This window comes from Rhipicephalus sanguineus, chromosome 1 (assembly GCF_013339695.2).
Source record: "Rhipicephalus sanguineus isolate Rsan-2018 chromosome 1, BIME_Rsan_1.4, whole genome shotgun sequence".
NCBI classification, from domain to species: domain Eukaryota; kingdom Metazoa; phylum Arthropoda; class Arachnida; order Ixodida; family Ixodidae; genus Rhipicephalus; species Rhipicephalus sanguineus.
Genome location: NC_051176.1, coordinates 277,798,971 through 277,825,958, shown reverse-complemented (window position 1 = coordinate 277,825,958; position 26,988 = coordinate 277,798,971). Strand labels below are relative to the sequence as shown.

The window sequence follows — 26,988 nt, the reverse complement described above, 5'->3', positions numbered from 1 at the left end:
AAGCTAGTTTTAATTTCTACTGTACCCTGACGGCACAACACGGTATGAACTTCTTGTCACGTTCTCGCACAATACTACAAAGTGACGTTTCCATGGTCGCTCTGCACCGTGGCTCCGTTGGTGACGCACAAGCAGAGATTTGGAATGTTTTGGTGACGCACAAGCGGCCATCTGGGAAGTTTTGGTACCTAACGTCATCACAACTAGCCAGACTGCTGTGTGAAGTCACCAGAATTAGTACTGTAGCCTGACGTCAAGCTAGTGTTGATGTCAGTAGGTGCACCAGGGAAGAATTGACAGCTGTCCCTGCATACATGAGATTTGTATGGCAGAGCAAATTCGCCTTCGAAAAAAGGTGTCAGTACCCCTTTAAGATAAAGGTTAATGATAAAAGTTACTGTTATTGCTGAGTTAATATTTCTGTAAATATCTTTAAACGGGTGTTAATGCTTGCTGAGGACTTCGCATCAGAAAGCGGTGCATTTGTTTACATCGGCATGCATGGCCACATGGTTGTTCGCTTGAAGTACAGTAGACTCTCACTAAACGGAACCTCAAGGGACCAAGAAAATGTGTTCCATTTAACAGGAGTTCCGTTTACTGAGAGATGACCAGTGGTGCAGAATACAAGTACGAAACCAATAATATCCGAGATAGCTGTTCCATTTAAGCAGCAGTTCCATTTAAGAGATTTCCGTTTACTGAGAGTCTACTGTACACTTGAAAATGCGCAATGAAATAATGACGAAACGATGAAAAAAATACAAACTAGTGCATACCGGCTCATTCGGAACTGTTTTATACTGATTTTGATATTTTCATCCTGGATTTCATGCTCTTCATGAGTTTGCATGCTTGATAACGCATTGTCGCAGTGTAGGCATTCTCTGTGCGCATAGATGCTCATGTAGAGAATGGGCAGCTTTTTCGCGAAAGCACCGATTGCAGACTTGCACTACATCTCATGGAGGCGCTTATTTTTTGCTAAACTCCCGAATGGGCCACTTGTTCTCTTTTTCTTTTTGTCTAAGGCAAGCTGCATTTCTCGCTAAGTAAGGATTTTGCCTGCATGACAGTGCATGTACAACCACTACGTAGTTGCATTTCGTCAATGAAAACTCAAGCAAGTGTTGCCGGCTGCCTTCAAAAAAATGTATTGTGTCTTGCTGATGATGCTGGCAGTGCGGCATCGGGGTCGCATTGCCGCTCCTCATGTTTTGTGTGCCACCGTATTGTTGCTCTCTTGAAGTTGGCATGGCCATGCCTTAATTGCAAGAGCAGTTTACTTTGCTCTACTTTGTGACAATTACTTCATCTGCAGCGTACGAACTGTGCTAGGCCTATAGCAACACCGATTTCGATCGTTGAATGAGATGTTCACTTGTTCAAACTCCGTGTGGACGAATGGCATGGGCTGGAAAATAGTGCACTTCAACTTCCAAAACATGCTTAGAGTATGAGTGAGCACGAATAAGTATGCATGCAAACACAGCTGTTCCAGCAATCGCATTTTCAGTGCAAAGTCTTTACTCAGCTGGCAATTGCGCCGATCGGTCAGACTGGTTTTGTAGGCACGGAAGCACAAACATAACAGCGACTCGCTGTCGTCAGTGTCCACTAATAAGTCATGGTCATGGTCCACTAATAAGTCAGTCGATTTTGGCGCCAGTGTCATGCATGTTGACGACTTCTCGGGGTCAGCGTCACGTCGGCCTAGTATGTCGACCTTGCTGCAGGCTACCCACACATTACTAACCCAGGGTTCATAGCAACTTCGAAGAAAATAATTCAAGGGTTTTTAAGGACTTTCAATTACCTAACGAAGAATTTCCAAGGACTTGAAACAACACTTGTTGAGATCGTAGAAACAGGAAACACCAGCTTTTACAGCATGAAGCACATCCATCATTGCACACAAGCCAAAGCAGGCACTTTTTCACAATTAATAGCTAACTAAAGGACTTCTCACAGTTCCTTTTTCGCTATTTTGTTTACACTGTTTTCTGCAGGTTTCAGTATTCTGCAGGTTTGCTTAAACTGATTCACCTCACATAATGGATGTACTGAGTGAGCCCGTGTGCACGCAACACACACACAAAATGTGCATTGCCAGCCTTATAATATTTTAACCTTATATGAATATATAGATGACATAATCGCCGCTAATATAACACAAAAACGCAGGAAAAAACACAAACACGACAACACAGGCAGTGCTTCCAACTTATTTTGTGTCATTTTAGGGGCAAATATGTAACATAGCAAGTAGCAACTAGGCGATGAACACGTTCACCTGATGAGCATATATGCACACACACTCACACATTTGTAAAGGGGTCGGGCACCCTTCCCTCTCCACTGCTACAAAATAAGATCCTCGTTAACCCTATGATCAAAAGTAGGCTCGTGCGAACATAACTTTCTAGGCTCAAAGTGAATGGCAACTAGTGTCGAATAATTTTGAAGTGAATTCAAATAGTAGCGGGATTTGAATTGTAGTAGGATGCAAATTATATGTGGAAAAATAATTGAAAGTTTTAAAATTTCTCACACTTAGGCAACATAAGACGCTAATAAAAAGAATGAGTGAAGTGCAGAAGTGTGGCTTCGCGCTGAGACGGATTTCCCTTGAGAAGGTCATTTCTCGGCATAGCAGGGCCGTGTTGCAGTGAAACCATCTTTAAGGAGGGTTACACGTGGTGGAATATGTCTATTCATTCTTTTTAAATACTTTCAAATATTAAATTAATGTCATAGCAAATTGGAACTGTGCAATATGAGTTTGATTATTCGCATAGAACTATCCAAAATGCAACTGCTAAAAACTGCCTCAATAAAAGTGTATTGACAAAATTCAAGGACCATTTAAGGGCCTACAAAACTTAAGGGTTTTCAAGGCCTTGAAAATGCTATTTGAAAATTACAAGGTTTTCAAGGGTTTCAAGGACCGCTATGAACCCTGTAACCGTGCGTCGTCTGCTCCATGAAGCACCTACGCAGCACAGAACGTTTCCGGCGCTCGCCGCTACGATATGGTGCATGTGTGCTCTGAACATGCAAAAGGCGGATTGACCTTGACACAAAGTATGCCCGCTTAAAGGAGTACCGACACGAATTTTAAAATTTTCATATTATTGTTTCAAATAAAAACAGTGATGTTGAGAACCCTAAAAAGAGTGTTGTGGTGCCTTGGTACGCATTGAATATATTTTTAATACCGCTACCTTAATAAACCACTTTCGGTGTCGATATCGAGGGGATGGTTTCACAGTGACGTGTCAAATTTAGTCTGATGTAGGTCTAATTCTTGTGGGGACAGCAACTCCGTATGTCTGCTGTCAGCTGAGCGTGGTGCAGGAAAACAACAATGTTGTCCCGGGACTCCAGCAGCGATTTCGGCCACATGCAGAACGCAGAGTCCGCAAACCCAGCGAACTGTGTTACCTCGTCGTAATGATAACGTCATTGCTGTGGGGCTGGCTCACATGCTGGGTGACGAAAACTTTAAAATCAAACTAAAATATTTTATACACGTTTCCTGGCTCCGGTGTGTGGAGAGTGTTAACACTGCATGACAAGGAACCGAAAAATGTCCCTTTTGCGATGCCTCAAAACCATGTCAGTACTCCTTTAATGTATAATACTGAAGCAACTTCAAAAAACCCTTTCAGGAACCCTTTCACTTTGGCATCAGCTAGCCATAAATGGTGGATGAGAATTGCATTGGAATGAGCAGAAGGAATCCCAACAATATTGCAGCCCTTACTAAATAATTGTGAAAATGTACACTTTCTTTGCCCAAAATGTACAGCATGTAATGTGACTGCAAGGGCATGGGCTGGGTAGTGGTGGTACAGGGCGGCATCCAGATAAGATCCGGCGGGTTGCCATCTGTACTGACGCCCGAATGCGAAGGCTCGCGCTGCTGTATGGGAGATGTTCAGGATGCACATTCTTAGGGAGAGGATTAATATTTAGGAATGAGGAGGAGATGTGGGAAGGGATGGGCAGTAAGGTGGAATGCGGAATAAGAGGGGAGAGTTGCTTTGTCCAGCACCGAGCCAGATCTCTAACTTCGGCTGGTGACCTTGGCAGAGGACGTCGCGTAGGCACAGCCTGGATGCCACGCTACTATCAGCGTGAAGGCCGCCCACAACACTGCTTTTTAATTTTCTTTACTTTTGGCCTTCTCATCAATAAAGTTTTCGACCAGCACAACCTGATTATGAGGCATCTAGCAGTCATAGTCATTTTCCTCTGCTGCTTTATATATACAGCCTGCTACGGCATGTGTATCTCGTACTGAAAGCTGTGAGGTTAGAAAATAGAAGAAAAGATTTATTCTGCTCCTGCCATCAGCCTGAATGGTTTCTCAGGTCTTTTACTTGCAGACTCGCGCAATGTTACAGTGGACTTAACCTTGGTCCCTATACAGCACACTGTAGTGCAGTGCTCCAGGACTGTATTCACCACTTGGGGTTCTTTAAAGGGACCCTGAAACGGTTTTTTGAAGTTTTGTCAGCGTTTAGGCAGGGGCGTCCCCAAATCATTCGCACCAGAAATTAAGCGACACACTGTCTACCAAGGCCGCTACGGTATTCATATCTATACCCTCCTCCTCACCACTGCCTTGCACCCTCAACTCACAGACACCCTGACATCGCCGGCGATCGCAGCGCTCTCATGAGCGCACTCGACGGTTTGAGCTTCGCCCAGTCATGGCCATGCGCCGACGGGTTGCGCGCAATCTCGGAGGCCCAACAAAGACGAAGCTCGCGGAGTGGTTGATATCTGCTCCGACAGGTGCCGCCACACTACCAGCAGATCTTATTTTATTCTCTTGTACGGCGACAACCTGCAAAAGCATGCGGACAAACAAAAATAATTCGAGAACGATCACCGATAAACGTAAACTCGGGCAATGTGGTTGTGTCTTCAGGGGTGAAGTTACAGTCACAAAAACGTGGATCGTGGCGTTGAACGGATAGCGAGAGCGCGATGCTCATTGCAGCGACGAGCTGAAGGGATTTCTTTCGCCAGATGCCTCACGAACATTGCACGATGTCGCAGCTTTACAAGTCACCAATTGCTAGAAATTGCTAGATATGTGGTACACAACACGGCTAGGGAAATTAATTATGTCCAAGAAAAGAAACCTCGAGATAAACACTGTCGCTCAGCTCACGTCAACACTGAGTACGTTGTAACACAGGCAGACGACGCTCGCTGCCCACAGGAGGTTCAGTGACGTGTACTGGACATATCCAATCAGATCAGCCGCCTGCGTGACGTCGCGCTTCCAATACGACGCGCACTGGAAGTGGGCAGTTTGAAAACGCGTTTGGCTGAGCCGCTGTGATCGATGGCGATTCGCAGTTTCAAAGCCTTGTAATAAATTACACAGTTTACGCACAGAGCTTAAATCGGTCTGTAAATGATCCTTAGGACTTGCTCTACCGGCTCAGTGTGTTCGTACAAAATTGTCAAAACCGTTTCAGGGTCCCTTTAAAGGGGCCCCCTAACACTTTTCAAGGACCCGTCTTACTTGCAGGTAATGCAGACTAATAGTGAAAGATGCCCTAGGTATAGGTAATAAAAACATTTATACCAGAATATTTAGTACTATTTTAATCACAAAAAGAAATCAGAACATCGCTGCCGACAGCATCAGCATGTCGTGGCACTGGCCAGAAGTAATCCTGGTGGAAGTGATGTCATCAAGTACTCATGCACATTTGGTTAAGAACAAAAGTTGCAGTTTCTTTACTGCTACATAGTCTTGCTTGCTGTACTTTTTATATTAATGCTGTAAAGGTGTTTATTGACGGCGCGATTGACGGTGACGATGCACAGCGACGACAGTCACGACGGAGCGCAACCTCGCAGACTCTCACGAGCACGAGCACGAGGGGCGTGCTCCCCGAGAAGAGGCGAAGAGGGCTACCCACTAGAAGGTGCTCGAGAGGAAGGCCCATTACAGTGTTCCAATGCTTCTCTACAATTACCCCGGGTACGAAAAGGGAGTCCTCTGGCGACCTAACAGCTGGTCACTATGAGCGGGTCATGGTAGGGCTTGAGGCGCTCCACGTTGACAATGTCACGCCCTCGACGGCGCATGTCCGAAGATGGTTCAACGGGTTCAATCAGGTAGTTGACCGGGGATGTGCGTTCGACGACACGGTAGGGGCCTTCGTATTTGGGCTGTAGTTTGGAAGAGAGGCCAGTTGCAATGGTAGGGACCGAGAGCCATACGAGCGCTCCAGGTAGGAACGTGGGTGCAGAAGTGTTGGTCTCACCGCGGATGCTTTTCTGCCGCTCTTGGTCATGCGTAGTAAAGGTTCTGGCAAGCTCGCGACACTGCTCAGCAAGTCTGGCTGTGGCAGAAATAGGCGCACACTCAGATCGATCCGGCTTGTATGGAAGGATTGTGTCGATGGTGTGCGACGGGTGCCTGCCATACAATAAGAAAAATGGTGAGAAACCAGTGGTGCTTTGAGGTGCGGTATTGTAGGCGTAGGTGACGAAAGGCAGAATGGAATCCCAATTTGTGTGATCGGCGGCGACGTACATCAAGAGCATGTCGCCGAGCGTGCGGTTAAAGCGTTCCGTGAGCCCATTCGTCTGCGGGTGGTAAGCAGTAGTTTTGCGGTGAACAACGTTGCACTCTTTGAGGATGGCTTCGACGACTTCCGACAGGAAGACGCGGCCTCGATCGCTCAGCAGCTCCTGGGGTGGACCGTGGCGCAGCATGAACCGGCGGAGCAGGAAGGAGGCTACATCGCGCGCTGTAGCCACTGGGAGGGCGGCAGTTTCGGCGTATCGCGTAAGGTGGTCTACAGCGACGATAGCCCAGCGGTTACCAGCCGACGTCAGAGGAAGTGGCCCATACAAATCGATGCCAACGTGCCCAAACGGGCGGTCAGGGCAAGGTAGAGGTTGCAGACCCACCGGCGACAGGTGCGTTGAAGTTTTGCGGCGCTGACAATCGATGCAGGAGCGAACGAACTTCTGCACGTAGCGGTACATGCCTCGCCAAAAGTACCGTTGGCGAATGCGGTGGTATGTTTTCGATACACCAGAGTGCGCACACTGCGGATCAGCGTGGAACGATTCGCATATGTCAGAACGCAGACTGCGGGGTATTACTAGTAGCCACTGGCGGCCGTCGGCGTTGTAATTGCGTCGGTGAAGGAGGTCGTCGCGAATGGCGAAATGGTGGGCTTGACGACGCAACGCGCGAGTGGATGGTGTTGCCGATGGATCAGTGAGCAAGTCTATCAGTGAAGCGATCCATTCATCCTTCCGCTGTTCGGTAGCAATAGTGTGAACGTCGATGGAACAAACGGCATTGTGAGACATTGAGCTGTGGGTATTGTCGTCAGGCAAGGGGGAGCGCGAGAGTGCGTCGGCGTCAGCATGCTGGCGTCCGTTGCGGTACAGCACGCGGATATCGTAGTCCTGTAGGTGAAGTGCCCAGCGGGCGAGGCGGCCTGATGGATCCTTCAATGATGACAACCAGCAGAGTGCATGGTGGTCGGTGATGACATCAAATGGGCGACCATACAAATAAGGTCGGAACTTCGTAAGGGCCCAGATGATCGCCAGGCATTCCTTTTCGGTGACGGTGTAATTGGTCTCGGCTTTGGTGAGCGTACGACTTGGATATGCCACGACATATTCAGGGAACCCTGGTTTGCGCTGCGCAAGGACAGCGCCAAGGCCAACACCGCTGGCGTCTGTGTGTACCTCTGTAGGGGCCGTAGGGTCGTAGTGGCGTAGTATGGGAGGCGACGTCAACAAACGACGGAGCTTCGCGAAAGCGTCGTCGCACTCTGACGACCACGAATTGAGGGGCCCGTTACTTCCGAGGAGCTTCGTCAGCGGTGATATGATAGTCGCAAAATTTCGAATGAAGCGCCGAAAGTAGGAACACAGTCCTACGAAACTGCGCAGTTCTTTGACGGACGTAGGTTTGGGGAACTCGGTCACGGCCCGAAGCTTGGCTGGATCAGGGAGAATGCCGTCCTTGGACACGACGTAACCGAGTATGGTCAGCTGCCGTGCTGCAAATCGGCACTTTTTTAGATTTAGTTGTAGACCGGCGTCGCTCAAACGCGTCAAAACATGCCGCAGGCGTTGAAGATGCGTGGAGAAGTCCGGAGCGAAAACAACGACGTCGTCGAGGTAGCACAAACATGTGTGCCATTTCAGGTTGCGCAGAACGGTATCCATCATGCGCTCAAAGGTCGCGGGCGCATTACACAGCCCAAATGGCATGACGTTGAATTCGTACAAGCCGTCGGGCGTGACAAAGGCGGTCTTCGGTCGAGTGTCATCAGCCATAGGTACTTGCCAGTACCCTGAGCGCAAATCGAGAGATGAAAAGAATTCGGCTCCTTGCAGGCTGTCCATCGCGTCGTCTATTCGCGGTAGTGGATACACGTCCTTACGAGTGATCTTGTTGAGTCGTCGGTAGTCCACACAGAACCGCACGGAACCGTCCTTCTTCGCAACAAGAACGACAGGAGACGCCCAGGGGCTGTTAGAAGGTCAAATAACGTCGCGTCGAAGCATGTCGTCAACTTGCTCGTTGATTACACGGCGTTCTGTGGGAGATACGCGATATGGACGTTGCCGCAGTGGCGGCTGGGCGCCAGTGTCGATGCGATGCGTAACGGCGGACGTGCGGCCGAGAGAACTTTGAGCGACATCGAAAGAAGAGCGAAATTCTTCCAACAGGCCCAGAAGCTGGGAACGCTGGACCGGCGTAAGGTCGTCAGCAATGGAGGAACCAAATACATCAGCGGGTGATGAACCAGACGTCGAAACAGCGCCGAGCGTACTGGAACTGTGGCAGTGCATTTCTTCTGGTTCGTCCATGACTTGTGCGTCTTCGAGGGGTTCCAGGCTGCCGAGACATTCCCCTCGCAGCAACATAACACTGTACTGAGATGGGTTGATAACAAAAATTGACGTGCTGCCCTGAGTGACTTGCACGGTCGCGAAAGGCACCAGCAAGCCTTTTCTCGTGCAAACACGGTCAGATGGTGAGAGAAGTGCAACGGCATCGGAGAGACTGGCGCAGTACACTGACACCGCCGTTGACGAGTTTGTAGGCACCTTGGTGTCGTCTTTGACAAGGACCTTGCGCGCAGCCGACGGACCGTCTGCCGGCGTCAAATCAGCGAATGGTGAGAGCTCTATTTCGGCTGGTGCGCAATGAATGACGGCGTCGTGGCGGGAGAGAAAATCCCATCCTAGGATGACGTCGTGAGAGCAGGCAGGAATTATGATCAATTCGACGGTGTACAGAGCATCTTGAATAATGACGCGGGCTGTGCACACCGCCGTAGGGTTAATACTTTGGGCGTTGGCTGTACGGAGGGAGAGCCCAGAAAGCGTCGTCGTCACTTTTCGCAGTAATCGGCTAAATTTGGCGTCCATAATGGATACGGCGGCTCCAGTGTCGATAAGGGCAGATGCGCGAACACCGTCCACAAACACGTCTATCACGTTAGAGAGGCTTCGCTGAGGGCTTTCGCAGTTCGATAGCGTCGCAGCCCTTGCCTCGTGGACTGCGACGACTAGTTTTCCTGGTCGCGTGAGACCGGACGTGGCCGCATCGGCGACAGTGAGCGACGTCGTGGAGACTGTGAACGGCGGGTAGATGGTGCAGGGCGGGACGTCGGCGACATAGGCGGCGCTTGGTCATAATAAGGGTGGCTTGATGGGCTGGTGAGCGTTGACGCGACCCGAGGCGGCTGTACGCGATTGCAGTAGCGTGCGACGTGACCGGCGCAACCGCACGCAAAACAGATGGGGCGGTTGTCGGAAGTGCGCCAGCGGCTCGCGGGTCCCATCCATGTCGCAGAACGGGATGGACGAGACGGCTGCTGATATGAGGGCATTGTGGGCAGCAGTCGGGGCCTGGGGACTACGTCGACGTATGTAGGAGGCACAGCCGCGTCGAAGGCCTGGGGTCTGACGACGGCTTCGGCGTAACTTCGCGGGCCAGTCGCAGGAATCGCTGGGGGCGGCCTGGCTACAGCTTGCGCGTAGCTTAGTGGCGCAGGCACTGGAGGCGGCTGGTGGTATTCAGGAATGACCTCCGCGATTTCTTGCTGAATCGCCCGGCGGAGGGGAGGCAGAAGTGTAGTTGGCGGCTGGTCAACATGCTGCGGTGGAGCGAAAGCCAGTAGAGAGACCTGGCGGGCAATTTCCTCACGCACGAACGACTTGATTTCGGCGAGCAAGGTGGAGTGGTCAGCAATGGCGGACAAGCCCGCGAGATCAGCATCGCGTGATGGCGGTCGACGGGTCATCAAGCGCTGCCGGCGCAGCTCCTCGTAGCTTTGGCACAGCGTAATGACCTCTGCCACTGTGCGAGGGTTTTTGGCCAGCAGCATCTTGAAGGCATCGTCGTCGATACCCTTCATAATATTCCTGATTCGGTCAGACTCCGACATGCTCGCGTCGGCTTTCTTGCACAGGTCAAGGATGTCTTCAATGTAGCTCGTGAACGACTCACCTGCCTGCTGAGCTCGTTCACGTAAACGGTGTTCGGCTTGGAGCTTCCGAACAGCAGGGCGGCCAAACACGTCGACGATGGCGGTCTTGAAATCGGACCACGTCGGGAAATCGGATGCATGGTTGTTGTACCACATGCCTGCCACACCCGCGAGGTAGAAAACCAAGTTGCTGAGCTTGCCTGCTTCGTCCCATTTATTCGGAACACTGACCCGTTCGTAAATCGCGAGCCAGTCCTCCACGTCGGTGCCATCCGCGCCAGTGAAGATAGGAGGGTCGCGGATGCGAGGGACACCGGGACAAGCGGTCGGGGCAGGAGGCGACGTTTGCTGAGCAGCGTCTTGCGGCATGGTAGATGGTACGGTACGGGATCGTAGCTCCAGGGGCATCGAATGGAGACCGAAGTTGTGGTGACGGTACAGCACTCTCCACCACTTTGTAAAGGTGTTTATTGACGGCGCGATTGACGGTGACGATGCACAGCGACGACAGTCACGACGGAGCGCAACCTCGCAGACTCTCACGAGCACGAGCACGAGGGGCGTGCTCCCCGAGAAGAGGCGAAGAGGGCTACCCACTAGAAGGTACTCGAGAGGACGGCCCATTACAGTGTTCCAATGCTTCTCTACAATGCAAACAGGCACTTTTCTAAAAACAGCTCTGCAACTACTACAAAATGCGATGGGGCACTGGCTGCTTTTTAGCCTGTGGCATCCATGCATAGAGAAATGCTCATGACAGGTTTATATCTATGTGAAAGCTTCTTTTCTCAATTGCGTACTCTCGTGAACAACCCAATTTTGCATGTGCTGCATGCTCATGAGCGTTATTCAAGATATGCATGTTTCTCGCCTTTGCGTATCGTTTTTGTCTCACCCTTTTCCTTACAGTGTGGGGGCCACATTGTTTGTTACTATGACAACAGTGTGATTGATGCACTGGATAGAAGAGGCAAGCATGCGGTGCCAACTTCTGCTATGCAGGTGCTTCGAGCTCTGTCATTGGCAGTGCAGTGTACGTAGTGGGCAAGAGAAGTGAGGACACGTGACCCCGCAAAATCAGAGTTGAAGGCAGTCTTCTTTTTTTGTATTTAAAATTTTCTACACTCAATAACATTGGGCTGCGTGCTGCCATCGGTGCCACTCTTGCTGTATTTATCTGTCGATCCTTCAGTCAATGCAATCCGTAAATAAAAAATAGGGGTAGAAAGGACTACAGAGCAGTCCTGGCAGCTGTACTTCACGTCTGCTAAACCGTTGATTTGCATAATTTCAGGCAACTTTGGACAAGCCCTAGTTGAACAAGTGTCTGTTTCTGCCTGGATGCTACTCGGTGAAGCGAAGATTACTTCGAGGGTTGGCACGAGCCAGCAGGCCTTCATCGGACGCTTGCGCATCCTGGCAGACACCGTACTCAACGAACAAGCAAGAATACGTCATCGTTCCGGAGTTCATCGAGGGGCGGCATCTCTGTCGCCGCTATCAGAAACCATGCAGCTGGCTTGTGCACTTCAGAGCGGTCCTGACAGGTGTACACCACGTCTGCTAAACCGTTGATTTGCGTCATTTCAGGTAGGCAAATACGCATTTACCCTAATTATTGATTTCTCAAATTTCGCAGCTGTGGGACCGCTCTGAAAAACTCATTTGTTCGCTGTCTTTGTTGTGCAGTTAAGTCGTGTGCAACAGCTGCTTTGTCTGACTTTGCAAAGTCCCTAGCAGACAAACCCCGTGGCAGCATCAAGGAAGTCACAAAAGTTTTGATGGAAATGACTGCTCAGTTTGTTAAGGCTATGTCTGACCTTACTGCTACAAGAATCAGGACCCATCCATCAATGCTATAAAGGCCAAATTGATAGCTGTCACAAAGTCAATGAGGCACATAAATGACTGCTTTGAAGACTTTAGAAACGTAATGAAAAGCATGCGTTCGGAACTTTCAGAGGTAAAGACATGTAGCATACAGCGTCAAAAGGAAAATTCAAGGCTAGATAAGGAATTGAAAGAAACTAAGAAGCAATTAATTGAGCTTAAACAGTACAGTCGAAAGAAAAATATTGAACTGAAGGGAATCCCACAAGTACCTAATGAGGACCTATCTCTGACTGTCAACAAAATTGCGTTGTCGCTGGTTGTAAAGCTTGATGAGAATGCACTTGAAGCTGTTCATCATGTACCAACCCGTGAGAGTGGCCCTCCAAACGTGGTGGTGAAGTTTGTGTCTAGGTCGACAAAAGACAAGATTTTGAAGGCAGCCAAAAAACACAGACTGAACAGGTCGACCCTTGGTTTCGAGGGAAATGAGCCGGTGTTCGTAAACGAACATCTGTGCCCTGACTACAAGGTACTGCTTAGGAAGGCAATACAGCTAAAGCGAGAAAAAAACTGGAAATTTGTGTGGATGGTTGACGGCAAGATCCTGATGTGTAAAAGTGAAAATTTGCACGTTTCATGTGACACGCGAAGAGGACCTCGACAGTGTGGCATAAGTAATTCTCTTCTGCCTATACCCAGTTCAAACGAAATGTCTCTCCTAAATCAACAAGACAATTGTACTCGCAGAGGCATGTCGATATTTCGCAGCAACATTCGCAGCATAAGAAAAAATCTTAATCAGCTTCTCGCATTTATTACCCAGCAGCCACAACGCTTTGACGTAATCGCTGTCACTGAAACTTGGCTAAAAAGGAATGAAAACATTGTTATTCCTGATTACACAATGGTATCGCAGCCACGTGACTCTCGTTCTCGAGGGGGCGGTGTTGCTCTTTTTGTAAAAAATTAGCATTCATTTACAATTCTTCCTTCACTATCATGCAGCACATGTGCGATTGAATCACTATTCATCAGGTTGGAATCTTCAGTTACAGTGGGTGTAGTTTATCGTCCCCCAAACGCATGTTTTCTCTCCTTTCTTGAAATAATTGAAATGATTCTGAGTCAACTAACAAACAATGTCAAACAATCTGCTGTTATTGTTAGTGATATGAACATTGACACCGTGGTCCAGCGAATGATGAGATGTACGTGCTAAAATCGTATCACTTTCGGAACCTCATCACTACACCAACTCGAATAACAGCAACGTCTGCTACATTGATCGATCACACGCTGACAAATTCCGAGAAACATATTAGTGCCGGAGTGTATGACAAGCCTATCACAGATCATTTCCCCATATTTGTTTCTGTTGATTGCCTAAAGAATAAAAAACGTGACGGGCCGAGGTTTGTAACAAAAATAGACTATGTGGCTTTAAGAAATATTCTTCTTGGATATAGTTTTACCATGATGACGTTAATACTGAATTTTCGAACTTGATTAGTCTTCTTAAAAACGCGATCAAAAGGAGCGACAAAAGTTTCGGTTCATTCACGAGAAACACCATTATGTCCCTGGATGAATAAAGAAATCTTGGAAGTCATAAGAAGCAAGGATTACTGGCATGACAAATGAAAACAGTGTAAGCATAACGAGTTTTATTTATGCCAGTTTAAAGCAATGCGTAATAAATCAGTTGCCTTGATGAGGATGAGTAAAAAGGATTATTAGGCATGACAAATAGAGCAGGCGAATGGTAATTCGAAAAAACTTTGGCAAATTGTAGATGACGTTGTCAGCAACCCTCCCGCTTGTAAGGTGCTTCTTGATGACATCGACTCCAATACGGTTTAGCTAAAAAATTCAAGGAACCCAGCCACGAACATGGTCTCTCAGATTCCAATCCAAATTCTTTTGTCATGTATGACATCGACCTTGAGGAAATCAAATCTATTATGTCAGGAATGCCAATGAATAAATCGGCTGGCCTAGATGGGATAACTGTAAGGCTTCTCAAGAAAATTTAGACGTCCTCGGACCGGTTTTGTGCAGCCTATTTAACCATTCTGTGAGAGCAGCCATGTACCCTTCTGGTTTAAAAATTGCAAAAGTTATTCCGATACATAAAAGTAGCGATCACTCTCAACCGTCAAACTACAGGCCAATCTCCGTTTTGAGCATAATTAACAATATCTTCGAAAAAATTCTTGCTAATTGTTTCTATAAATTCATTGCAAAGTATAACATGCTCTCCCATCAGCAACACGGATTTAGACCAAATTATTCTACCTCCACCGCCGTTATGACCCTTACTCAAGTTATAAACACAGCACTGAATGAAAATAAATTAGTAACAGTTATCTTTCTGGACCTCAAAAAAGCCTTTGACACTGTAGACCACAGAATACTGCTAAGTAAATTACCACATTATGGTTTCCGTGGGACCATATTCCAACTTGTTTCAGATTACCTGAAAGGTCGTCAACAAGCTGTATTAATTAATGGTTTCATGTCTTCTATGAGCCACTTGAGTACTGGTGTTCCCAGGGCTTGGAGCTGGGACCATTGCTCTTCTCCTTGTATATTAATGACGTTCAGCAGATATTACAGCTTTCCAACATACTGATGTATGCTGACGATACTTGTGTCATAGTAAGAGGTAAAAATCTAAGTGATCTTGAATCGAAGTCCAATATCGTATTGGAAAAGGTTGCTCATTGGTTATCGAATAATAAACTGTCTACAAATATCGATAACACTAAATGCACCACATTTCACTCTAGGTTGAAATTCATCAATGCTAATGATATACACATAAAAATTAACGATTCTGTGATCAAGCAAGCAACCACAATCAAATATATTGGTGTCACTATAGACAACAACTTACATTGGCAGATGCAGATTCAGAATGTGTGTTCCAAATTAGCCTCAGGGTGTCATGCACTTACTCAGGCTCGTCAACATTTTAATACCACTACTCTACGAATACTTTATTGTGCTTTCATCCATTGTCATGTCTCATATTGCATTGAGTCTTGGGGCGGCACGTACACAACTTACCTGGACCCGGTTAGACGACCCCAAAAACGGGCTGTAAGAATCATTACTCATTCTAAGTATAATGACCCCAGCAAACCTTTGTTTTCCCGATTACTTATTTTTAGGGGTGTGCGAATATCAAATTTTTCGAATACGAATCGAATACGAATATCCACCTTCGAATATCGAATATCAAAGGTAAAATGCCTCCACAGTCACAATACTTTATTTAACATGTAGCTATTTGAAAAAAAAAAAAAAAAAAAAAAAAAAACATTAACAGCCTGACTGGCAACACAACATACACTGCTATCTCCAGAACACAATGTCCAGGCTAGCACAATGCACATCACAACACAAGCAAATATCACGGTGCAATGAAAATAATGACTAGATATAGTGAACGAGTGGCAGTGCGGCACGTTACGGCCGCATAATATTGAAAATGTATGGTTACATGATCGACAACAGCGCTGCGCGTCGGAGATGCACCAGCAATAAATCGTACGTATTGGGGCGCTCGTCGCAGGCAGATATCGTGCCTCCGTGTACTTACAATGTTTATCGCTCCTCTCGGCAACGTTTTTAGCTATACGAACGCAGCAGAAATGTGGAAGACGAGTTATTTTATGCGTGATAACCGAATCGCATATTCGAAGTTATCGAATATTCGAAACTGTTCGAATACATGATTTTCGAATCGAATACGAATATTTCGAATGTTATATTTGACGAATATTCGAAACTTTCGAATATTCGCACACCCCTACTTATTTTGCCCTTCGACAAGCTATGGAAATTAAAACTAGCGAAATATGTACACACAGTTATTAATTACCACCACCCTTTTCACGTGTCGACGTTTTCCGCCCCTTCTCATTCAACTAACCTTTGGTAAATGGAATATTCCACGAACTAACAACGTATATGGAGAACAGCTATTACAGTTCGTTGGTATTAAAATCTGGAGTGTTATTCCTTTTGAAATAAAAATGTGTGCTAATTTCAGTAAGGCACTAGAAAAACACTATTTAGAAGAATGTACAGATTTTTTAATGTCCTGTCATATTTAGTCTAATGACTGTCTTAATTTTAGTATGTAAGTAGGTGTTTTTCTTTTTTTTTCCCCGTTCTTTCCTTTGGTGTAACGTCTTTTTTTTTTTTTATCTGAGCGGTTATTTCGTGTACTGTAATGTTTCTTTGCTGATATTAAATGCGAAGCATTTCTTAGCGAACCTCTGGCACTTTGAGCGTTTCCGTCCATCCATCCATCTATCTAGCCGCCTACGTCCAGGTGCTCTCGTGATCGCCTCCTTAACTTGGTGTACACCAAAATTAGCATGGGAGGGTAAGAGCACCTGACGAATATGACTGTGTGGTCATGACATGAATAACATGAAAATCCTGTCGTGTGCGTCGTCAAACCCTTTCCTCCAGACACGTGTGGCACATACCCGTTTACCACCGGCTGTGGTGTACAGGTATGCACCACAAGTTAGTGACAGTTTATATCGACCCACGAACGGCGAGAACAGACATTTGTAACTTAAATGCGAGAGCGTTAAGAAAAACCGACATAGGCAGCGTTGAACCGACGAATGGAAAGAATAAAAACCAGGATTCAAGCAGGAATCGAACCCAAGCATTCTGCGTGGCAATCAGGTGTTCTACCACAAAGACACACCAAGTGTACAAACTGGTTTGGAAAAACAGCCTATGCAGGCGTAATGTCGGTGCAACGTCAGCTGTGGTTGTGGTGCAGGGTATCTAATTTTAGAAGAAAGCAATAAACACTACGTATGTAGTCCTACAATACAGGCGTCATATTAGATTAACGTCCGTGATTCCAGTGTTGGTGCCGCTTTTATAGCAATCTAATAAGCATTACATTTGTATTCCTATGATTCAGCAAGCTACTATATTGAAGCATTGCTCGACCCTGGAGGAATACATTAACGAAAGTTACATATGATATTCACATCATCGCAGCTTAAGGTGCACTAAGTCCTGGGTGTAAAGTGCACTTAGGCTGGGCGATGGCCTCATGCTGACAGAGGATGATGACAGATTGATTGACAGCCGCTTTGTAGACTAGGCTACGTAGGTCACATGCGCCCAGGTAGCCTACGAATACGACAAGCGCCATCCACTGATGTTGGTCTACGTAGCCCTATCCAGGCCTACCAGCCTCAACGACCTAAACCTCACCAACACGATGGGTGACTTCAGATTCCGACATGTCACCGGCTCTATATACAGACAATTTGTCAACGAAATGACCGAGGCATTCAGGATTTCTAACAGCTGTACTATAACTCATACTTCACTACACATTGACCCCTTGCCACCGCGATCGCGACCGGATCCGATAACAAGTCATGACCAGCGTCTAGTGCTCACTGGTCACGGTGATGATGACCTTGTTGAAGAACTGTTAGGAACCCCTTCCACACATGCACACGGGTTCGTGAAACGTGCGTGCTTTCTCTACGATAACAGACAAGTATAAGCACTACATATCAGCTTACCACTTCTGGTGTTGGTAATACCCACGTTGCCGTTGGCAGCGTTACCCAACTTTAAACAACTGGTTTATAACACATATGCGGCTCTTCAGCATATATGTGTGCGTATAAAATTTATAGAAATCTTTAGCATCATTTTGTAACGTTTCGCTCACTAAAAAAATTACGCCACAGTCACCTTCCCACTGCATGCTTCGCATAACATCGACTTCCACGGTACGTGGGATCTGCCGAATTTTTTTTTATTAGATATTATATAACTTTTTTAGTTACACTTGTCCGAAGTGCCATTATAAAATGTTTCTTTTTGGACCCAAACTAGCCTATGGCTATGGGTCCACGCAGTGTATGAAAACTTTCTGTAAAAAAAAATATGAGCAATAAAAAATTCAATTCAATTCAATTATAAAGCTAATTTAACATTCACCTAATGAAATTAGATAGACATTCTGGTATTTAGCCCCCATGGAAATTCAGTAATCATGGCCAGAATTTGATTCTATGGCCTCCTGCTTAGCAGTGTGATGCCATAGCCACAAAGTCACATTAGCATATACAATGCCACCAAGGCAGAAAGATTATTTGGAAATAGTGACAAGTTCTGTAGCCCTAAGGCTTCATTCACAATATTCGAAAAGAACTTGCCTTTCATGCTAAATGCACGTGGCTTTTGCTGGAGGCAGGGCAGACAGAAATGAAGAGGGCAAATCGGTGAGTCCTCTTTGATTGGCAATGGCAAAGTTTTCAGGCAGGACATATGGTAGAATGTGCCACATCGTTCCATGGAGCACTTCTGTGTGTCCTCTGTGCCTTTGCACACAAGGCATGGGTGCGCACCTGGCAGAGAAAAGTAAATTTAAGGATGCAGCAGTGTCAGCGGCAGCAGCACAGATGACACCCCCCAAATATACAAGAGAAACACTAAATAAATTTAGAATGGCGAGGTGTTTTTGTCTTCCTGAGAATTCTATTCTCATTCATGTCATGCTCCAAAGTTATTGACGGGAAAAGAAAAGGCAAGACTTGGACTAGAATTCATGTCAAAACTCGAGCAGCGATACATTAGTGCAATGTCAAGATTTCAAAGTTGTACTTTTTTCCTATTTAAGAGGGTGTAGTACAGTGAAAGTTCTGAAAGCTTGCCAATTTTTGAAGGAGAGTTTACTCTGCCATACATATATCTCCTGTATAGAGATGGCTCTGAGGAAGTGTGAAGCTCAGCAAATGCTGGTAAGATAATTTATTTTGATTTTAATGTCAATTTTCGCATGGTGCACCTACTGGCATCGACACTAGCGTGTCGTCAGACTACAGTAACAATTCTGGTGACTTCACACACCAGTATGGCTAGTTGCAATAATGCCAGGTACCAAGAAATACAAAATGGCTGCTTGTGCATCACCAACGCAGCCACGGAGCAGAGCGGCCATGGAAACGTCACGATATTGTGCTCATAATCCAAAGGTTTTACAGCACATACAACGAGGACGAGCAAAGAAGAGACACACACAATTTGGGTTTATGACAACTCGTCCTCGTTGTATGCGCTGTAAAACTTTTGGATTATGCTGCACCAACTAGCCCAACGCCCAACCTTAGAGAAGCTCATACCATGTCATGACGTCAGGGTACAGTAGGAACCGAAACTACCTTTTAAAAACATGTTGCAATTAATCTTTCAGGGTGCACTCACGCTTGCCAGCACATTTTCTAGGCTCTTGAGGGCGTAGCCTTTCATTTGATGCACAAAAATGGCAATGGAAAATTTTCATGTCAGCACCCTTTAATGTTATAGTGTTAAAATGAATGCTCCAAGAAAAACCCACCTGGGTCAGAATTAAAAAGAAATCACCACTTCTTTACTAATTTATTTCTGGACAATCTTTGTTAAATCGGGTTTGGTGGCCAAATTAGTTTCATTAATTTGGGTTGATGACAACATCGGGCTCTATGGGTACCTGATGGGGAATGGAAGTTTCCTTGTTAGATAGAGAACTTTGTAAAATCAGGTTTCGACATATCCAAGTTCCAGCTGTATTTACAAAATTGAACTCATACAGGCAAATATCAAATACCTGCCCTTCCGAAGGCTCCCCACTTCCTCCCAACTCCCCCGTCTAATTTCTAATGCAGCCAAATTTTCCTTCGGGTACTTCAGCAACAGCAATGGGAAAACCCAAATAAAGCAGTATAGGTGGCTTAGACATAGGCGTTTCTCCTCAAGATTTTACATCACATCAATGAAAACAAAGAAAAGCAATGACAATTTATACAATCAATGCATGGGCACAATGTTAATGGTGTCTGCATTTAGGAAGAAAGGAATAATCAATGCTCAGGTATTAGCTAGGCATTGTACTCCACAATCAGTTTCAGGCAATGTTACAACCATTCAAAGAATGATCGTCAATGTCATCTAGACACTCAAAAGTGGAATGACGGACACTGACATAATGCCGACAGGGGAAATACCCACTTATAAGTTTAAATACTTACAAAACTGATGCAAGCTGAAAGTGACAAAAATGGCATCCCTGAAGTGTTCATTCCAGAATACAGCTCCAAAGCTTATACCATGGGAACACAGGAGAATGCAAAATGTTTCAAGCTGCTTCAAAAGAAAAGGCAAGTGTGACACACCATAGCTCTGCATGCATTGCAGCAGGCTATTTATGACCAACCATTTCAGAAGTCATAAGTACTTTTTGCAGGAGTTAAACACGAAACAAACAGGTGAAATTAGTTCATGACGTCACTTTGTATTCATTTCACCCGGGTTCTGTGGCTGTTTGTTTCTTAAAGTGCTGAACAAGTGCACAGCATTTTGGGGATTTCAGTATAGCAAGACTGCTACAAAACTGCAACTCATGCACTGCATGGTCTGCTGTTTGGCCAATGAACCCAGCTAGGGGAACCCCTTCTGCCTCTGTACAATGTAGCTACATCAGTGTTTGATGGTTTAATTTCTCTACATTAGCCTAGTGCACTGGCGTAGCCAGGTGGGGGGGATTGAGGGGGGGGGGGGTCAAGCCCCACCCCCTCTCTGAAAATTTTTTCAATTTTGCATGTGTATACATACACGCACACATACAAACACACACGAACATTCATGAAGTGTAGTCAACCCCCCCCCCCCAAAAAAAAAGAAATTCTGGCTACGCTACTGGCCTAGTGCCTTACTCTTGTTCATAATGTGTGAAAAGCAGACCTATATTTGTTTTTGTTTTTAATTTGTGTTGCCCACTGAAGTGGAGCTAGAACAAAACGTCTGCATAGAATCATGCTCACATACAGTTATCTTCGGCTCATCATCCTGAAAATCAAGTGGTTAAAATTGCACTGCTACTGCACAAAACCAGCACGCCTCATAAGGTGACATCCTTGTCTTTCATAATCTTTGGAAGTCAACCCATTTCTCTGTTTGCTAATGCTATTCACGAAATTCCTTTTGTAGAGCTGCCATCTTTGTCTATTGAAGATTTTAGGAAAGGATGTCTCACAAAACTTTGTTGTTTGTCTGAATTATCTGTTCTTCACCTGTTGACATATTTGTGTTTACACATGTTCAATTCATCTGCATTTTTCATTAGTTCACTACGCAGTTCAAATATTTAAGCATTGCTAGTTGAGAAGTGCAGCCACAGCACGGCACTAACCTTCTTGAAACGAATGAAAAGTGTCGACGTGGTGCCTTCTGCCTCTGCGTTTGCATTTCATGACTTTCAATAGTTGCTGGTTGTGTCCAGCATGTGCCGTAACTGTATCAGGAATGCCGTTCTTTTTTCGTATTCGTAAATGCTTTGTTATGATTATGTTTGACATTGGCTTTTTGGCAGCACACCAAAAGCAAAAATGAGCAGTATGATGATGGTGTAGTTATGATGGTGGCATGTAATCCGGCGAGAAAAAACCACCTTGAATTAAATTTCAGGCACCTTCTAAAATGTGCATATGGGACACACTTCAGGGCTGTGTACAAATACAGGCATCTCTTGTGGACATGCTCATGCTCGTCACTAATTAATGGCAAAATCTGTGAGCAAAAAGGTCATATTCTTTGTAGCAGTGTATGCTGCAATGGTGCCCGGAGAAATCATATTCTGATTCATCGCTGCACGAAATCAGCAGTGACAATCCCAAGAAAGCACAAAGTGCAGACACTGGGCCTGCACATTTTAAGCTAACTTAGCCATGCAGAGGTGTCACACCTGTGTCACTGCCTGAGCTAGTTCAAGAAGTGCATGAGAATCAAATAGACTTGTAAAAAACCACCCTTTTTGCTTTCTCCTTGTGCATTCAGAATAGAGTTTATGTGTGTGTGTGTGTGTGTGTGTGTGTGTGTGTGTGTGTGTGTGTGTGTGTGTGTGTGTGTGTGTGTGCGTGCGCGCGTGTGTGTTGCCACTTAAGTAGTACCAACTGCTTATTGTAAGTTGAATACATTTGTTCCTTGGGTGCACATTAAAAATGCCAGAGTGTCAAATCCTACATTGAGCCTTCTCCTGTGTGTCCCTCATAGCACATTGTGCAGGTTTGCACATTAAACCTCACAAATAAACCCACCATGGTAGCTTAGCACATAGGGTTTGTGCTGCCAAGCTTGAGGGGGCGGGTTCAATTCCCGGCTATGGCGGCCACATTTCGATGGGGACGAAATGCAAAGAACACCAGTGTGCTTAAATTTAGGCGCACATTAAAGGGACCGACAACCAATTTTCATGGTACCTATTTTCTTCAGCGCAGCGGAAACCTCACCAGTCAGAGTGCCTAATCATGGAATGGTGACGTGGAAAACGCCGCAAAACATTTGTAATCACAATTTTTACATCTGCGGTGAATATGAAGTCATTATACACACGAGACAACATATGCTGCAAACAGCGAGTGCGAGAGCGGTTCGTGTTCGATTGCGGTAAATTACTGCGCATGCGCCGCCGCGCGACATGGTCCACTGGCGGCCGCGAAGGCAGCGCCGCTTCTCACCGTGCAGCTCCTTTCACCTCGTAAGCAGCACAGAATTGAGTGGGGCTGGATAATAATATACATACTCTAACTTTGAGGACTAATTACGACACTCATGACAGCATCAAACTACATGCAGCAAAGTGATCGACTTCATAATCCAGCTTCAAGGCTCTTCTGCTAGGCTGCGCGACATACCGGTTTTTGTTACTTTTACACACGATTTAAAAATATGAATGCTACTTGCAACGCAAAAAGGATGCTGGAATCGGTCACTATATTTCGCGGTCTTTTCATTTATACCAGGATCTAATCTCACGTTCTGGCCAGTTGTCGGTCCCTTTAAAGAACCCCAGGTGGTCGAAATTAATCCAGAGTCACCTATTACAATGTACCTCATGATAATATAAGGAGAATTTAAGGGTTCATTTTTTCTTTGTTAGACACAACCTTAATGAGAACCAACAGACAATCAGGCCAAGAAAAGTATAGGAGATGTCATTTGTAGTATTTATGACAGGAATGTGAAGAAAAGTGGCCAAAAGGACAACTTGCCACCAGTAGGGACCGAACCTGCAACCCCTTTGAATAATGCCCCCAATTGAACTGCCAATTGAGCTATGGCAGTGGCCGTCCTCCCGTACACTTCATCGGGTGGTTTTGGCATTTAAAACACTAGCAATTATTATTATTATTAACCCTCACAAACAAAATACCTGTGCCACACGGGCACAAAAAATGGCATTAACTTCCTAATGCCCCAAGATTTAACCCCAATTTCGCAGTGCCAGGGGGCAAACCTAACGTAATTTGCCTTAATGCCATTCGTTACTTAATTGCCAGAGCTCATTTGACTGCAAAATGCATATTCTTGTAGCCACAGCTCATGCAGTGCAGTACACTTGAAACATTATAAATAGCATCTATTGTGTGAACAATATTTTATACATGACTTTTGACACTTTCATGCTATTCCACAGTTGCACCATAGGGAAATTCAATTAAAGATTACAACAGCTTTGACATGACAGGCACCATGTTGCTTCTGGGCTTCAGATTCAACATGCAATGGCCGAAGTTACTATGGTCAGCTGCAACACTGTAAAAGATGACAACAGCTAATGGCACCGTAGTATGCTTAACTTTACATTTCACTAGCCTTGAACACAGATCAGACTTGTTGAATGAGTGTTTATTTTTTAATTAACACCCTAAAATTGCTCACTTCAGAAGTTACTGTTACTGACATTATCAGCTCAAATGCCATTAAATTTAGACCTGTGACAGCTGCACCCAAAAAATGTCATTCAAGAACTTGGGGCCCTAACTACTGAATGTCATTTCTTGTGCATGTGTGGCATGGGTATAACTGCTGCAATGCCAGAGCTAAAATGAAACTGCCTTGACTGGAGAAAGGGCATGGAGGCCAAACATTTATAGTGACTTTGGCACCATTCCACACATGCATGCTTATGCTAGAACAGCCCGTTATGCACAAGCTCACAAAAATCACTTCTGTAAGTTTTGTATTCTACAGAAAAATTTTTACGAGTTGCCATGTATTTCACTTATTTGCATGCTTTCGGTAAAGGCGACAAAGGCTTTCCTGCTGTTCTCAAAAGCTGAATGCGCAGTGAATGCCGGCATGGTGCAAATGCCCGATTATACCCCAGGTAAACGTGTAGTAAACGTCAGGCTACGAAGAGACCCTTTATGAAAGAGAAAAACTGCCGTCCACCCGCTATGTAGCATGAAGCTAGCAAGGAAATCCACATAGACTTCACAAAAAGGAAAGCCACCCAGTTGACGAAAAATTCTTCCTGGTCCAGGATTCATCAAATACTGCCTAGCTGATGCACCAGCCAGGAAGCTTCCTTTCAGTGTAACCCGTATATATTTCCTTGTGACTCGTGGTACAAATGGATGGACGGCAACCGTTCCTTTCATGAACCTTCCTCCACCTTGCGGGCTGCCACACAACTGATTTGCCAACTGCACCAGAACTTTGAGGTGCTTCAGGTTTTACAAGCTGAACCACCCCGCTGTTAAACATGGGCAATCGCCACGTGTCAACTGATGAAATGCACGATGCGCAATTCCATTTCATGCGTCTTGCAATAGAGTCACATTTAACTTCCAAACAGCATTAGTACATACATCAGAGTAGCATTCTCAAATAAATAAACGTGCAGTTTTTCAACATCTACAGAGTGTCAAGAAAACGCTTAACTTGAAAATGGCGTCAATGCTGCAGCACTGAGGGATGGTTAAGCCAAATAAGTTGCGCTCATAATAGTTAACTCACCAGTGGTGCACTCGTCACAAAGAAAGGCCGCCGGCGGTTGAGTGATGCCAATGCAATCCAGGTGGAAGCTCATCTTGCATGGGCCTGTACAAGTCAGCGTGGCACCGGTTGCTTCACAGATGAGACACAGCTGTTCTTTCGCCTTCTCATCGATGCCGTTTTCATTGGGCGGATGTGCAGTCTTCAGCTTCTTCGTGGGCGGATCGTAGTATTCAAACGTGAGTTCAAGCTTGCGTTGCGTTCGTGTCATTTCCATTGCGGCAACCGCTTCCTCAACCGCAATCATCCAGGCATCTCGCTTGCGAGGGGGCACGGCATACGGTGCGCGTTCCAAATCACCCAGCGCCACGAACTTGTCGAGCCCTTCAAATGGCAGCACGCGATTCGGCTGCGTCCAGCCATGCTGAGCCGCATCTCCGAAGTACTGAACGTGGTAGATGCGATGTTTATTCCTGATCACTTTCGTGTATATTCCATTCACTGGGTCAAATGAAACCATAGCAGGCCAGAAGGGATGATGGCCTATTTTTGACCAGAGCAAGTCTCCCACGAGATACTGCGGAGACTCGGTAGGTTTAAATTTCTCGCTCGCTGCTGTCGAGACGCCTGTCGGCGTCTCGCGACCATGCGATGGGGACGGCGGGCTGCGAGACGGTGTTCTCGATTTCTCGCGGTTGTGCGATGAATACCTTCGAACTAGAGGAGTGTATTCCATGCAAGGGCTGACGTTTGGTTTTCGCACTCTTCCGAATTTGCTGCGCTGAACGGAGCCTTCATTCGGGGAGACGCCTGATGGTGTTGAACTATCAGAACGCGTTCCCTTCTCGCTGCTGTCACTGTCATTTGATGTCGAGTCCGAGCCAGTAGGAATGTGCAGCAAATGTCCATTTTGAGCTTCAGTTTTGTCGACATCACTGTCACACCCAACTTTCTTCTTCATGTTGCAGGCAAAATGCAGACGCGAGTCCTTAGTGCACACGTCGCATCGTAACGGCAAATCACTTCACTAAACAAGCGTTCTTCCGCCTAATTTACGGGAAGCAGGGCGAAAAAAAAAAAATGCGTCACAGAGCAAGGATATGAATTAGACAAAGTACACACGGAAACAGTATATGCATGCTCAAAAAGCTTTTGCTCACACAATTCGCAGTGATGAAACGGCTCCTGCGACCAGATTACCATTGGTGCAAATCGCGCCAAAAAGTGAAACTGTTCATTGGTTGCACTGAGAGCAAGAAAACAACAAAACGCCGAGTGTAGCGCTGTGGTCGTCACCGATGTGATTTTATGTTCGTTTACTTTACAGCTAAAGTTAAAGAATATGACCGATTTGCTTCGATTTCTACGTTATGGTGTTTATTCAACCGACAGTAAAAAAAAGAGTTGATGTTGATAATCGTTTGACTAGCTGGTCACGCCACTGACCTCCATTGGAGATCAGTGGGTCACGCTGGCTACTGCCCCGCCGCTACTAGAGTTTGTTGTAAGGTGTTCTGTGGTGTGTGCTACTCTAGTGATTCTACCACTCTACCTGTACTGACTCTACTAACTGTATGTAATAGTGTGCTAAGACTTTTGCTGAAAGGGCGCATTTTGTTGTCTCGATTGTTTATTGTGGAACTACAGCTTTGCAATATATATATATATATATATATATATATATATATATATATATATATATATATATATATATATATATATATATATATATATATATATATATATATATATAATGATATTTTGTTTATGGGAAAGCTGCCTGACGCCGTTGCCTTTCTGCCGACTTGGCAGCGGAGTGAAATATATTTTT

At 45.7% G+C, this 26,988-nt stretch overlaps 1 protein-coding gene across 1 annotated transcript in view; it reads right to left on the bottom strand.

Moving 5' to 3' along the window:
* LOC119379034 (histone-lysine N-methyltransferase NSD2) overlaps positions 1–26,393 on the bottom strand; it is a 47,766-nt gene extending 21,373 nt beyond the window's left edge. Inside the window, exons 1-3 of the mRNA XM_037648173.2 lie at positions 26,318–26,393; positions 25,179–26,204; positions 18,560–18,751 (exon numbers count right to left, since the gene is read on the bottom strand). Of these exons, the coding sequence (XP_037504101.1) occupies positions 18,560–18,751; positions 25,179–26,118 (1,132 nt within the window). The 5' untranslated portion in view covers positions 26,119–26,204; positions 26,318–26,393. The remainder of the gene's footprint in view (positions 1–18,559; positions 18,752–25,178; positions 26,205–26,317) is intronic.
* Positions 26,394–26,988: the final 595 nt, after the last annotated feature.